Raw genomic sequence first — 16929 nt, 5'->3', positions numbered from 1 at the left:
AAAAATGTCTTTGTACACCTTTCCAGACTGACATCTTTTCTCAAGTTTCTTTAAATTGTGGGATAATGTTTGATTATGATTTTTTGGGGTTTTTGTTTGTGAAATTGAACTCAGATTTGCAAAAAATGTGGTTAGTCACAGATAATTCATGATTTGAAAGGCAGGGGGCAAATACTTTTTTACACAGGAGCAGAAACTTTAAATTAGCTTTTTTCCCTTAATTAATGAAATCTGTTTTTGTTTTGTTTGTTTTTCTTTTTGGTTTCTTTTATGTTTTACACTTATATAAATTGTTGAGGTGACTTTTAATAACACATTTAAAACTTTGTATGATATATGATGACATATCCAAAAGATCAAAGGTCAGAGTTATTGTGACTTCAATTCAATTCAATTCAATTTTATTTTATTTATATAACATTACAACAAAAGTCGCTTCAAGGCGCTTCATATGCATCCTACTCTTGTAAACATGACATACCTGGAAGATATTTCCCTATATTGAGCCACAGCCAGCTTCTTGGGAGAAACCTGTCCGAGTATATCAGGGGTCAAAATGTCATATAAAAAAAGAAAGCTTTCACTTGACACATTATCTCATATCTTTGTGGAGAAATTTGGGCCCACTCTTCTTTATAATGTTGCTTTACTTCAGTGAGGTTTTCGTCTAAGCAAAGTTCCCTTAAGTTCCCAAATCTTGAAGAGATTCTGTTTCTATTAGTGAAAAAAAAAACAAGTCTAAATGATCACCCCTGCACCATTGTGCTTTACAGTTGGGATCAGGTGTTTATGTAAAAATGTTGTGTGAATGCTCCAAATCAGCAAACTACTAAAAACTCTGAATTTATAGAGGTGGTCATACTTACTGATGATCAGTTAATCACGTGCATTTGATCAGCAGCACATTTATGCTACTTACCCTCTTAATTCACATCAAATACCTGTGAGCGATACTTTTTGATTTGCAAAGTAATGCGTTGAACCCTGTGCAAGACTGCCCTTTTCACAAAACTAAAATGTTATTTTATCTGAAGAACAAAAATGGGAATCCAAACATGCTTCATATTTAGCAGAACACTAGATAATGACACAAATCTTAAAGCTGTTCAAACTTTTTAGATCACGTTTCAGCTTCCAGGTTTTAGAAATTGTTGCTTTTGTTAATTCTAGATTTACAAATGTGGTTTTAAAAATGTTTTGTTTTTACACAAAAGGTGCAACTGCAAGTTTCTTCAACTTTTGCGGTATTCTTTTCAAACCTGCTATGCTTCCTCTTCTGCCCAACATGCAGAAGCTATGTCTGGCAGATTAAAGGGTTCCGCAGAGCCAAATTATTTTTTAATGGTATGAAAGTTTCTCGTGGCATGTTTCAGCTCCTTTTTTCTGGCTGGCTGACTGTAAACCCAAATGCAATAAATATCTTAAGCAGGTCGGGAATTTACTGCACCTGTAGTAACCACTGCACTAATTTAATAAGCAACAGATGTTGGACTGATTGCACTGAAGCTGGAACACATGCAGTAAAAGAAGGGAATTCTTTGTTAGGTACAGTTTCATCAAAAATGCTGCAGCTCTGTTGCACAGAGGCTCCTCATTCATTTTGATCAATAAGTAACAGAGCTGAAATTTGGATTTAGTATCATAGTGACTCAGCTGTCGATTACCAGGCAGGAAATAGCTGTTGTGAGTGGTTATCTGTGATCTGTGCAAGGCTGAGAAAGTATTGGGCCAATCTTTTACCAGCTTTGGTCAAAATTATAAAATCATTTAATTAAGGTGCTGAAAATACATTCATACTGATTTATTGTGAATTTATTCAGTTAATTTATCAAATGTTAAAACAGCAAAAAAAAACAACCAGTATTTCCTTTAAAACTGTTTATGTAAAACCCCACATGAGAAACACATGTATTGCTTTCTCAGGTTTGAATAGCGGCTTGCTAGGCCAAAATTATGTCTGCTACTGTACTATGAGCAATACTACTGCCAGATAAACTCCTAAGCTAAGGATTAATTTAATGAGATACAGTAATTTTAGAATGTGAAGAAAGATGAATTTAGTGAACCTAACAAAAGCCAGGATGAATGATTTTCATTCTTCCATCTGGTTGTTTATGAGAAACATGCAGCAGCTTGGACAAAGGAGCCATTATCATTAGTTAATCTTAGCTTAAAGCTATATTTCATTTAATAAAGCATCTGGGTTTAAATGCAAGTGTGTGCTTGTATATGGGTGCATATGTGTGTGCATGGAGCTTTTGAGCACTTTTACTGTATAACTGTTACGGCCCCATTATTTGTTAAGATGTGTGTTATAAATCCTGTTATAAGAGTAGTATATATCTCACTATTTTCATATTTCTTTCCTTGTGTCTACTAATCTAAGTGTTCACACAATCATCGTTTTCTGTATGGGCATTTTAGTTTTCCTTTGGCAGGGGAAAGGTTAATGTTTAGCAGCATGAATGGTTCACCCACTAATGTGTGAACAAAGCACAATGGCTGCAGTGTATAGGCTCCTATTTATTCAGAGTCACTTCCTCCCTTAATAGTTGACTCTACTTTACTCACAGAGAAAAAAGTAGGTCAAGGAAAAGTCATGTTTGAGGTAATTCACTCTAGGGGACCACATCTCTGATCATTAGATGACATTGGTTAACCCTGAGTGTGAGGTCATTTTCAAGTCAAAGTTACACCCAGAACATGGCCTGAGTGTTAGCGTGTCTGTGCATATTACAGTGCGCTGAGGATAAATTACAGAGGGAGGCTATCAATGAGAAGGCTGAAAAGGAAAAAGCATGAAAAGACAGTGTTTATATGAAAGAAGGAGGCTGTTTTTTCACCATGTGGATTCGACTTTAATCAGATGTTGGTTCTCAGGTGATGTACTCTCACTTTTAAGGACTCTCTGCTTTGATGCAAGTGCATAAAAGATCCACAAAGAAGAATCACTCTGATAATTCATTCTTCAGCTTCACGGTAAAATACCTGAACCAAAGAGGAATGCGAACACATTGTTCATCCACCTTCTGCAGTTACTTGTGATGGGTGTGTAAGGATGAGAGAGGATGTTTGCAGAGGTTCTGGATTAACTATGATTTCATCCATGAAGATGTCTGGAATACCTATGATAACATATTTCATCATTTTTAGGAAAGAGTACCTAGAAAAATTACTTTCTCTGTTAACAATTTTTCAATTTTTTGCATTTTTGCACTTAAATTACCAGATCATCAAATTTTAACGTTAGACAAGTGGGGCCTGTTAGCGTGTAGATGTTGTTTTGGCTTCTTTTGTTGCCTCCTGGATAAGTTGTTGATGTGCTCTTGATTTAATTTAGCCACACTAACCACAATAGGGATGGGAATCTCAATAGTTCAGTAGTTCAGTCCCTTGGAACTGTTAGTCAGCTTGGTTCCACTTGCACTTGTGCTACAATCAACTGATTTCAGTTCATTTGTTGGAGGAGGAAAATAAACGCTGTCTACAGCGTGGATATGGACATTACTTTTGTTTTTATTGCACAAAAGGAGAAGAGCAACATGGTAAATTGGAAACAGATCTGGACAGAAGCAATTACATTATGTCAACTCTTTGCAAACAGTTGCATAGATAGCATGCTAACACTAAGCTAGCCCCAGCCCAACAGCCAGACCCTGAACTTCAACAGGTAACAAACAGAGCGGTCAGGCTGCAGCCTTTGTTTCTACTTGTTCATGTTTCTAAAGTAAAATCACAGGGCTGATTGCTTTTAAAGTCCCTTTGTGCTGGTTTTCATCTTTTCTTTGTATTGTCGAGTTTGTGTTTATACTTACATACTTAGATAAAGATCATATTTGTCTTCATTAGGACATGGATTTGTGTTGGTGTGTGGGACGATAGCCTATAGGTTCATATCATTAAATGGTAATCATGAGACAATGCGTTTCAGGTCTTTTTACAGAGAAATGCGAGGAATGTAATGAGTAGTGTAACAAATTAATTTCTCCTGGGAGTAATTAAGTAACGTGCTTTATTTAAGAAATTTTTTTCTGTGTAATGTGTAATACATTACTTTTTTGAGTCGTGACCACAACATTGATCACAACAAAGAGGGGAAACACCTCCAACATATATAAACATTTGACCATGCAATTTATTTGCATGACTGTAATGTCTTTGGTATGCTGCTTTGGCGATGGTGGTGATTCAAAGTGAAGCCAATGATACCCACTGAGAATTGATATTGATCGATTTGAAATGATAAATAATATCAATAATAGAAACAGAATCACTAAATCGCTTATCCATTCCCCTCGCTATTTACCACTATTCCAATTTGTGGGTAATGGCTTCCACTCTGCTTCACTGGAGTCTTCCTTGTAATGCTTTCCAGACTAATGTCAATGACTGTTTCTCAGCTGTTTTCTTAGATTATAGCATTTATGTTGCTTTTTGAGATCTTTTAGCCTACTTCACTTTATAAGACAGGTTCCATTTAAGTATTTTCTTGATTCAGCATGTCTGGCAATAATCCGATTTGGGTGTGGCAAGTGAAATTGAACTCAACTATCCAAATGTGCTGCTTAATCACAGTTAATTTTATGATTTCACAAGGAGAAGCAATTACTTTTTTAGTCAGGGCCAGATAGAGTTGGGTTGTTTTTCGTCTATAATACATAAAATTAATAATTAAAAATACCAAATGGACAAAATGAACCTCACTGTAATGGGGATGTAATTAAAAGATGTCATTATGATGGCAAACAAAGCTTTAATAGCATGAAAGCTATCTCCTTATTTCCTCTTGACTCAGCAAGTGGATAGAAAAAGAATCAATCTCACACAATGTGATAAATAAACCATAGTCTAAAAATTAAAGATTGAATTATTTATTTTGAAGCTTGTTGTTAATAAACATGTGTAGTCCTGATGCAGGAGATAAGACTTTTATTTCAATAATGCTTGTTGAAATGCCTGCTTTTGCAAGAACTGCATGTGCAGTTTTGCAAGGAGTAGGATCAACCCTGAAAGTTGGCCCTGGTTGGATGAGACAATTTGCACTTGAGGGTATACTCTTCACATAGTTATGAAAGAGCCTGTTCATTGAGAATTCATGCCTGGGCTTTGTTTTTCTTTGCATCTGGCATATAGTCATTCAGTTTTTCCCACCTGGCACACAATCAAACCGAAATGAAGACATCAAAGTGGTAATTGCAATGTGAAGTAATTTTTTTTCCCTAAAAGTGTCTTTTTTTTCTTTTCTAATATGCATATTCTGTCTGATAAATGGAATCAGAGCAGATGCAAGTGGAGAAGAACAAAATGTAATCAAGTTATACCTAATAAATAGATAAATACATTCAGGACTGTGTGCCTTTCTTCACCAATCAGATCCCTTTTCTTTTGTAATGCCCATGTTGCTTTATAAACGTGAGCCAAGCAAGCTATAATACATGACAAAGATGCACACATCTAGTATATACAAATCAAGTGCGAGTCAGTGAGTGTCTCTAAACTTTATGTGTACTGTATGTTAAAACAGCCAATTCAGCTAGCAGACTAGCTTCTAAACTTCTCATTGTAAATCACGTATAAAACTTGACATGAAGAGCTACAAGGGCGTGAACACTATGTTTGCTTAAAGTTACTGACTTTAAATTTTCAAAATTGAAACTGCTTGTTAAGAAATCACAGCTGAATTTGGTTTCTCTTACCTACTTTCAGTGACCACTCCTTCAGAGAGATTTATTATCCTTGGAACCATTCAGAGAAACTCAGTTGCTGTGGAGCTGTTTTTTGACATTATACAGGGTGAAAACATGGCATAAACCTAGCCTGTCTATGTTTTTGTAATGCAAATAACCTCACAATGAATCAGGCAACTGAGTATGAATCACATCCTTAGTCAAATTTATGGCAAAATAAAGAGTAGTCAAGCTTTAAACATAAAATTGTTCGTATTGCACGGGGGAAATGGTTACTCATCCATTTAATGGACTACCAAACATCCAGCAGCACACTCCTTCTCCTGAACACATTACGCCCCTGCTGCTTCATCTGATGGTTAAATGCATTGGATTGTTTTATGAATACTGAATGTTCATCAGTGGTACAAAAATAAATACCATGCTGGGGATGGTATCAATTTATCATTGTAAACTTTGACAGAAAGTCATCAAAATTTCAGCACAGCATGTTAATGCTAATTGGAATACACCGAGTGAGTGTTTATATTAGTAAATTGTTCTGCTGACAATTTATGTAATGCAAAACAAAATATTTCAGTGTTGACACAAGCTTAAACCTTTATCATAGAAAATGGGGCTTTGCTTAAAGGAACCTTTTTCCTGAAGCCAGATTATATGTCGTTCACTTAAATATAGCTACAGCATTACAGCGTTTTGTGCCAATTTCAATAGCGTCTCTGCATTCAATGAATGCGCCTGGGGAAAACAGCTAACCTGGCTTCTTTAAAAAGTGCATTTCCCTCAGAGAGAAGCAGACTAAAAGATTGTGTATGTGTGATTTTACAGCAAAGACAAAACAATCATCCTCTTTTAATACCTTTGACATACTTTAACATTGGTTAAAGTTGTTGTTTTTCAGTTATAATTAATACTTAGGTATTTTAGTATGTGTAATGAGTAATAAACAGTATAAATAAGCATATAAATTATATACAGATATAATTATTAATACTACACTAGTAGACATATATAATGTAAAATATATATTTTATATTAATTTTAATGTGTTTAATTGTGCAGATGGCTTCTCGTGTATTTATGATATTTATATTTAATTATATTTTACTAAATGGCTTTAAAATGGCCCTGCAGTCAGCATGGTTTCAGGGTGTTGTCTTGCAATGATTGTGAGGCTCAGGTGGAAGCATCTTGGCAATTTTTCATGTCAAGGTGACAGGATCCGTGCAGTCTGGGTCTGAGTGACAAGCATAGTCATTGTGTTGTCATTGTTATTAAAACCCTGTAGCCACTAATTCCAGTTGGATTATTGGGTTTGGTCAAAACAGTTTCTTGAATTCTACAAAGAATCATAACAATACAATTAAATCCAATTACATGCACTCACAAATGATAATAAAAAATAAAAGAGTATGATTGTATGATTGATTGAATTTTTCTTTGGAGACTGCTTTTGTGTTTACTCCAGTATCAGATAAATCTGTCAGTTAAATTTTTAACTTCTTTGATTGGTTACCTTCATGTTATCTCATTTCCTACTTTTTTTTTTAAATCTCAAACTCAATATTTAATCCATGCAACCAGGTAACTTGGTCTGGGTTGCAGAGGGCAGGGCTGGCTCTATACAACTTAATCAGCTCTTCCACAGGAACACTTTGGGAATGCCTGTTCCCAAGCCAGCTCAGAGATGTGATCTCTTCAGTATGTCCTGGGTCTTTCACAGGGGCGCCTTCCAGGGGAACATCCAAATCACCTTAAATATCAGGAGTTCATGAGGCATCAGTTAGATGCCTAACCACCTCAACTGGTTCCTTTCGATGTGGAGGACTAGTGGCTCCCAAATGACCAATTTCCTCTGCCTATCTCTAAGGCTGAGCCCAGACACTCTTTGGAGGAAATGTTCATTTCCACTGCTTGTATTTGCAGTCTCACTGTTTCAGTCACTAACTAAAGTTCATTACCAGGTGAGGGTAGGAACACCAAGAGACCAGTTTACCCTGGGGTGGGTGCTTGAGGGCCCACCAACCGTAGGAGGACAATCACATAATGATTTGCCTGACGAAACAGTGAGCGCTTATTTTGTCTCACTTCTTGTGGTAAACACCTCACTATTTTAAACTACATAATAATCTTTAATTGTGGCAGACATGTTCATGTTTTAGTTTATAACCTTAAGTCTTTTTCAAACCAAGCTCTTGTCAATTAAAATGCAATAAAATGAGTATCCCTATTGGTAGTCAAGGACCAGTTAGGCATTATAATCTGATTTAGATATTAAGCTATTACATGGTCTGTGCATTCTTTTTTCTGTTTTAGGAGTGCAAGATTCTAACCAGGAGAAAGTTATAACAGTGTCTGGAGAGGGAATGATCCACAGCCCAGACTTCCCGCACACTTATCCGAGGAATACAGTGTTAGTCTGGAGACTAGTCGCCAGCAGCAACATGAGGATCCAGCTTACCTTTGATGAGAGATTTGGGCTAGAGGACCCTGAAGATGGAATATGCAAGTAAGGCCATGCATTTGAAAAAAATATACATATTAAAAAAATTAATGCAACATAAAATTATTTTGTTTCGTTGTGTTTTCTGACCTCACTTTATTTAACAAAGGGGCCATCCTCACAGAAAGTATTTTAATATTACTTCAATGAAATTTAATTACATAACAATTTTTTTTTCAAATAAGATATTTTATTATATTAGTCTTATAGAAAAATATAACCATCATCAGCACTTCTGAAGCCTCTGCATCAGAAGTAATATACATTGTCCTCTATAGAGCACTTTCTCTGCTTGCTTGTCTTAATGAGATCATATAGGAGCTTTCCCAGTTGACATGCTAGATACATGTTGGTCTGAAGTAAAGACATGTCCCATCTGTGTTTTAATCCATATTTGAAAATCAGTCAGAGTGTGGCCATTTGTAAAACTGCCTTTAGTCTGCCAGAGTGTGAATATTGAAAACCCAGTTATTTGTTACACCCAGGAAAGGCATGGATTAGCATTGCTTTTTAGTACATATATATTTGATGCGTGGATCAGCTCATAGAACAGCTTGAAAGATACTTGCCACACCCTCTGCATAGCAGCACAGACACAAAAACACATGCAGTACATTCTATAATTTATTGAGCATTCGGCTTTCAATTACTACTTTGATTTTCCCGTGTTGCCATTCATTTTAAAATAGGATCCTAAGCCCCACCGATCGATTTACCAATTTACGCATTGCACTTTATGCTCAGTACCTTTCTGCCAATATATCACAACTGGCTGGTTAGCATGATGGAGCTCAATCTGGGGAAGATTCTGGGGGAGGGTAACTTCACTAGTCATTCCTGGAGAGCCCCCTAATGGATAAAAATGTGAATGACCGCTGTACTTCTCTACAGAGCTGACAAGGTGTAGATAGCATTGCGTAGCTGAAAAAGCAGGCTGTGGACATGAATGAGTAAACCCTGTTCCATGAACAGTTCCTTGAAATTCAACTCCATCAATTAATGAGGTGTTTGTGATGTTGGCTCTGATGTTGGTCTAGTGTTTATATATGTTGTTTTTAGCTAATTTAATTGTCTTATGTGCTGTATAGTTTTGCCAGCCAGCATTTATGCTTCTGGTGCAAATAAAAAAATCTGTCTTTATGGGCAGCTGATTGAAAAACTAAAAATTCTGTGTGTGACTGGAGGTAATTTGAGCGCCTTAGCTCACCTGCCATGGACCAGGTGCCTGTTGACGAATGAGGTTAATGTTGCTGTCAAAACTCTGCGAGGGAAAGTTGCACAGTAGGGCAGGGTGCCGACTGACAACTTTTGTGCTGTACTGCCCTTACAAGACTGCACTAGTCAGCACCCTCAAAGAAAGGGGCAAAGACGATAAAAACATCCTTTTCCAGGGTCATGCAAGTCATTTTCACATCCACTGCTCCAGCTCTAGCATTTTTGTATCTTTGTCCAACCCTTCTCAAGCCCCCAACAAAGCCCAACAGGTTTTGCTCAGATCCCAAGATACATACTTTTGCCAGGGTTGGCAGACAGATGAGTGGTGCATGCAATCACACGCAGAATCCCAAACCTGCCTGCTTTTCTCTTACACTCACTCTCTTTTTTCCCCTCTATCAAACACAAACACTTTGTTCCCCCCACACACATACACACTCACACACACAAGCCTCTGGCCTAGTGTGCTACTTTATCTTTTATGTGTGTTTAAAAATTAATTCCCCAAAACTTCCTCTTAGACCTCCATTTCTCTGGTTGTTATAACAAAGAAAATCACATGCAATGCTGCCGATACTCTGTTATGTCACTGTGTAATGTGACGCAGATTAACAAGAGTCTAATCTCCTGTCCACTAATTCACATCAATGTGGCTAAAACAAACAACAGTGGGAGATGTGTTTGGCTCTGGTAACAACCCTGGAGTGAGAACTCTTTGCTATGATGAGAGGGAATAGCCGGGATGCTCATCTGTTATTCTGTTTTTTCTGTGGCACGATGAAAAGCATTCTTACCAAATCCACTGGAGGAGAGGCATATTGGAGAGGGATTGGTCTTGCTGCTGGTTGGCATGGCAGCAGATTCGTGCTTGACGACTCCCAGACAGGAGTGTTCTGAGAAAGGCATTTATGCTCTCTGTCTCCAGTCTGAAAAGAGCGGACTAAAAAGACAGTGTTTGTGTTGCTAATCTGCGTCATCTCTGTGGCAGATATTGTATCTATTAATAATGTACAAGAAGGAAAACTATGTAGCAAGAAAGCTTTGTGAATATTAAACACAGTTTCTTTGCTGGGTACTGAAAGGTTCTCCTTTCTCCACTGCAACATGTAAAAGGTCGCTTTTTTATTTTCATCCTGCTCACTGTGAGTATGTCGCCTTATTTGTAAATCTGAGAAACCACTGTTGAACATGGTGATTCTGAACACATGTCGACGTGTAATGATCAGGGTATTCTGCATTATTGATGAGCCATCTGTCAAAGCCCTGCAGCAGTCTAAAAGATGACTTTTAGAGAAGAAAGCTTCTCGATTCACTGACCTCCAACGAGGACAACAGGGATGAGCTAAAGTGATGTTTTGTCCTTTTCCAAAATGATTTTTTGCTGTTACAAATTATCAAACATTAATGCATTTAAACTGGAAATATACAGTTTTGCCCTTCTCAATAAGTTCATTTTTGCAGATAACAAACTTCCTGTATACATTTCCACATCAAAGGTAACAGAGTTGGTAAATGTATTGACACTCCCACCCCTTTAGTTTATTTAACATCACAGAAAATCCATTTTTAGCATTGCTCATGTCACTCCATGTTGTTTTATTGAAACCAGCTTGAACTGAATCTGTCAAGCCTGTGCAAATGTAAACAATGTCCTTGAAATCCAAATATCCGAATTGGCAGCACTGAATGAGAGGTTAGCGTGCCTGTTGACGCAAATGGCAAAGTGATTAATCCCAGACTGTGAAGAGTCAGTGAAACAAGGCTTTATTCAATGCAGTGCAGCCACTAGTTAAACACAGGTATAAATAATAAAGGCTGAACTCCTGAACTACATGTCTTAAGTGCTGACATTGGTCAATATTTTCACTGGCACTCCAAAGGAGTTTGGAGCATGGCCATATGTCTCTGCACTTCATAATGTTTACTGGTATTATGGATTGGCAGGGCGGTCAGAGGAGACAGACAGTCGTGTAATTACAGACAGACTCACAAGCCTGACAAGTCCACAAACGACATGATGCTTTTAGTCTTGTTTTTTCTCTCACACTAAAATTTATAGTTTATGTTGACTGTAGTTTTTTTCATTTTAAAATCCAGTAATATATATATTACAATATATTATAGTGTAATATATGTTATATTATACTATATTAATATATTACTGAAAATGTTCATTACTGACCATAATGGAAGTCAAAAATAAAAAATATAGATTTTTAAGAAACCAATATATATTTGTACTTTTCATTAAAAAATACTTAAAATCTTCAATCTGATGGAATGCACCACTAAAGACAACAATCCCAGAACTAGAGTATAAAACTGTATATATAAGATGGATGTAGTCATCATGACATCACCCAAAGATCAGTTAAGACCTATCACAAGGGTACAAGTTGGATATTTGCAGTGTTGCACTCTAAGATATTTGTAATCAGAGATTGGCTGAATGTGTCAAATCTGACCAAGAAACCGAGGGACACTGTTCAACCATTTGCTAATCAGTTGTCAAGTCATAATTTTTAAGCTGGTATCCCTGTTTATCTGCCTTTATAACTCTATGAACATCATGACACATTAAAGGTGATTTTAAAATATCTAAAGAACTAATATTAATATGATGATCAGAAACTTAGTAAAGTCACACAACATGGACATTTTGCAGGGTTTTTTGCAACTACAGGAGTCACTCAGCTTAAAGACCTGAAGTGCCATTTGAGGAGTGATTGGGATACTGAAACAGTACTTGTGTGCTTACCAATCATTTTGTAACTGACAAGTCAAAAATCTAAAAGTCATTCTTAGGTTGTACTAAGTAAATCTATAAGCAATATGCCACAAGACTTCTGTGAGATCTCTCTACAAAGAAAACTCAAATGACGACAAGGAAACAGTGCTTTTGATCAAGTGATACATTCTTTAGTCACACATACATTCAAAGAGAAAAAAACAGATAACATCAGGTAGGATATGCATGTCAATAAAGCAAAATGTTACAGTTACAGATTACAAGAGGTGCTAAAAATGGTTTAATGTTAGATTTGAAAGAAATATAATGGCAAGCAGGGAAGTAATAGACAGACAGACAGCGGACATACTAGGATAGGTGGATAATTCAGAAAGCTATGAGAAGCATATGTCTGTGGTGCCTTTGCTAACTATAGCTAGCAAGAAGCAGCATTGTCTTTCTAGTGACTTAACAGGTGTGGAGTGTAAAACAATCCTTTGACAAAGTGGAAATCTAATATTTAATAAAGCTAAGGGCCTTATATCAGAATTTAACCCCAGGTTGTATTTTTTAGGGCTGACAGTTTTTTCCTCTGCTTGGCAAGGTTGTGGTTTTCTCCACAAGATGCTATCTCCAATACAACAAAACAATGTGAAAGTAAAGTTTTTACTTTGCTACTGGAAATTTGTTTTGGAGTACAATTAAAGAGGCCTGGGTCTCTTGTGTAGTCAACAATGTTTAATTAAAAACTATATTTCAATGACATGTGGTGTAATAGGCCTGTCAAAAGACCGCATCATTGGTCATTAATCGCCAAAAGTAACAGCTGCTTATGCTGCACTATCCTTAGATTCTTCAACTTGAGATTTGACCGCAATGCACTAGTGATTTCCAGTTTATTTTTATCCATTTAACTCGGGCTGTAAATAATAGAGATCTCATCTCATGCAGCTACCCTGCTGTTACAGATATTTATTTTTGTATTCTTTTTTTAAATGAGGTTAAATCTTTATTGCCCTTGCAGCTTTATTAACAATCTCACCTTCAGAACGACCGTGCCAATGGGAGTCTTAAAGGAGCTGACAGACTAATAATGAGGCAAGAACACAATTAAAGATAACAGGCTCAACTCTAAGTTCAGATTTCCAGCTACAGCGCCAGCAATAGCTGGATTGGTTCTATTAACAAATCATATCTAAGACACCAAAAACATGTCCTGCCCTTTCTCTGTTCACTGTGCCAGGTACGACTTTGTGGAAATAGAAGATCCGACTGAGAAGACAATCCTGGGTCGCTGGTGTGGGTCACAATCGCTCCCAGGTGGTCACATTTCCAAGGGAAGCCAGATCACTATTCGCTTCATCTCCGATGAGTATTTTCCCTCTGAGCCGGGTTTCTGCATCCGCTACTCCCTGCTGCCTGTGGTACGTGCATGATTAACTGCTAAAATAAAATGTGCATTGTGAGTAGGTAAACACTTAGCTGTCAGCGTTTCTTTCCTGCCATCTTCATCTTGGGAATTTACATGGCAGTGAGCAGTGCCTCTCCATGTAAGCACAATTAAAATAATTTGCTTGTTACATAACACGGGGTCTTAATTTGCAATCATCCATTCCTGCTTATGTGTACCCAAGGTTTTAAGCATCACTGGGGAGAAATTATGCTTAGGCGCACTGGAACATCTGGCACCTGTACTGTCATTTATTTTAGTTATGAAGATACACTGAAGACAGAATAGCACATACACTTTTACAAAAGCAAAAACAATGTATACACAATAGCTGCAAAGGCGTAAGTCCAGTGAAGTTGCAACCTAATTCATGAATACCAAAACCACTAAAATATCTTAATTTACATTAACAAAAAAATGATAAATCTTATATCATGGATCCTGAAATACTGAAGTATGCAATGCCAAAATAGAAATAATTGAACTTCAATTTTATTTTATGTTTTTTACTCTTCCATACGAAGCCAAATGTGTTCTAAACCCGTGATATATCCATGTAGTCACTTCAGTCTGACATAGGAGGTGTTGCAGTGTCACTAAAGATTGCATTCAAAATTTGTCCACTGACCCTTTTTGGGGGGAACTGGATATTCTGAGTATTTCTGAATTTTCCAACTGTGTTTCTGTTTATATTGTTACATCATGTATTATTCAAATGAAGTGTTTCTTTATTGGTTTGTACAAATACAGTACTGTGCCTTTGCACAGTTTTAGGCAGGTGAGGAAAAAATGACGTAAGCAAAGAATGCTTTAAAAAATGTTCATCTTTTTTTTCACTAATCAACAAAATGCAGTGAATAAACAAAAGAGAAATCTAAATCAAATCAGTGTTTGGTGTGACCACCCTTTGGCTTTAAAACAGTAGCAATTCTTCAAGGTTGCACTTGCACACAGTTTCTGAAGGAACTCGGCTGGTTGGTTGTTTCAAACATCTTGGAGAACTAACCACAGATCTTCTGTGGATGTAGGCTTCCTCACATCCTTCTGTCTCTTCATGTAATCCCAGACACACTCAATGATGTTGAGATCAGGGCTCTGTGGGGGCCACACCATCACTTCCTGTACTTCTTGCTCTTCTTTACACTGAAAATAGTTCTTAATGACTTTGGCTGCATGATTGGGGCCATTGTCCTGCTGCAGAATACATTTGGGGCCAATAAACAATCATTTATATTTCTGAAAGCATTCTTTGCTTACAGCATTTTTTCCACACCTGCCTAAAACTTTTGCACAGTACTGTATGTATCCCAGAAATATGTATTTGATTCAAAGATACCCAAACACTGTTTTATTCTGCTGTTTTCTATTGTTCCTCTTGCCTGTAACAGATACTATAATCACTAGTTCCAGCCTTACCTAATCTTTGTTTCCATTCACCTTTTAAACTTCTGGCAGACATTTATCCACTGTAATTTACAGTGTGTGCATAAGCCAGAACTCATAATGAATAAGGGCTCCAGCAACAGTACCCATGAGGTTTGCATGTGATCATGTATAAAAACACACTGTGGAAAAGATACAGTACAAGCTAAATATCAATCAGTCGAATGGTAGGATAATTCTAGTTTGCTGTCCATGAGTTTTTCTGTCTTGGCTCTATGGCGATGATTCAAGGGAAATTTCTACAGCGTGGGTGGAATGGTCATAAATTCAGTGTTGCGATTGTTTAAATGCCATTTACCCAAAAGAAAACTACAAGAATCTGGTTGAAAGAAGTAACTAAGCCAAGTTTTTTGGTGGGTTTCGGTCCACCCCAACCTTCTCTCTACATTAGCTCTATAGTCTCAGGTTGGTGTTCCCATTATAACTGCTCACCTACTAAAGGCTGATAAAGGAATGAAACAGAAAGGGCTATAATAAACTTCTGACCTTGTGTAGCTATCATGTGGTGTGATTAAATTTAAATTTAAGTAATTAAGTGACCGTTTTAATTCTATAAAATGATGAGCAATGTAATGCAGAAGTTTAAAAACCAGCAAGATTAGCCAGTTATATTCTTGCCAGAAGGTCACTGGCCACTAGAGCATTTCTGATATCAATAATATCTGAAAAATTATTAGTACATACTTTTGTGTCTCTGTATAGCTACTCTTCTATGTCTTCGTCTGTCCTCTTCCCATTAGTCATTCTCTTGCTCCTTCTTTTTTTTTGGTCTTGACATGTAGACCACACACAAACACAGAAAATCCATTTGTCCCAGATCCCACACTGACAAAAGCCTCAAGATAAACTAAAGAGATGACTGCCATGTTTTAACCTGTCATGTTTTAGTTCTGTTCAAGCTAGTTTAAGTCAACAGTTTTACTCTTCATTAATCCCTGATGGCCTGTAGCACAAATATGCGACGGAGGTTTCTGAAATGGCTTTATATTCACTGTTTTAATTTCTTTGTGCTTCAGAGTTGTTGGTCTTTTGGTCTTAATTCACAATATTATTGCATTCTTTCATCACCATTAAAGCCCAGAATAGCATTGCTGATAGCAGCATGAACCACCAAATGATTTACCGTCACTCTGAACACATGCAGAGTGTCATGCAAACCTCAAAGCTGTGTCACAAAAACAGTTAAACAGATAAGTTAGAAGATGAAAGGTATTCATTACTTATATATTATCTTCCAGTGTTAGAGTCAGTAAATCAAATTACTGTTTTTGTATCAGTAGACTGCAGCAGGGCCACAAGCAAGGTCAGGCTTTAACCAATATGAACCCAATGAGATGCTATTATAAGGAAAGATTTAATGAAAAAATGTTTGCAGCAGAAGGAAGTATGAAGTAAATGTGTTTTGTATTACTTTCTTATTTGAACAAGAGAATGAGTACTGTGAGGGTTTTTTTGTTTTTGTTTTGTTTGTTTTTGTTTTGTTTGGGTTTTTTTTTTTTTTTTGGGGGGGGGGGGTATTGAACCATATCTTATGAATAATCTGTGAATCTATATGCAAAGAATGAGATTTTTGTTACTAGAAGCTTTTCAGTCTTTGCTTCCAAGTTCCCATGCTGTATTTCAAGAAGTACTGATGAATCACATGCAAGTAGGCAGTTAAACAGTACTGTATGTGTGGATTGCAGAAATGAAATGCTGAACTATCACATGTCGTCAATTCAATGCTTTATTGTCTTTTTTACAATTGCATTTGTTATTTTTAGTCAGACAAAAAAGTTGACTGATACACAGGCTAGGACGCTTTGCAAAGATATCCATTAGCCTGATAGCCAAATGCTAAAAGCCACAAAATATTGGAAACTGAGTCATTAGATGCTGAGCGATGTAGTCCAAGAATAGAGTC

At 36.8% G+C, this 16929-nt stretch overlaps 1 protein-coding gene across 1 annotated transcript in view; it reads left to right on the top strand.

The window, feature by feature from the left end:
* Nucleotides 1–16929, top strand: part of pdgfc (platelet derived growth factor c) — a 45715-nt gene that overhangs the window by 20027 nt on the left and 8759 nt on the right. Inside the window, exons 2-3 of the mRNA XM_005726491.2 lie at nt 8004–8196; nt 13377–13557. Of these exons, the coding sequence (XP_005726548.1) occupies nt 8004–8196; nt 13377–13557 (374 nt within the window). The remainder of the gene's footprint in view (nt 1–8003; nt 8197–13376; nt 13558–16929) is intronic.

The sequence above is a fragment of the Pundamilia nyererei genome, unplaced genomic scaffold (genome assembly GCF_000239375.1).
Source record: "Pundamilia nyererei isolate P.nyererei 1_Seehausen unplaced genomic scaffold, PunNye1.0 scaffold00020, whole genome shotgun sequence".
In the NCBI taxonomy this organism is placed as follows: Eukaryota; Metazoa; Chordata; class Actinopteri; order Cichliformes; family Cichlidae; genus Pundamilia; species Pundamilia nyererei.
This window is presented reverse-complemented; position numbering and strand designations above follow the sequence as displayed.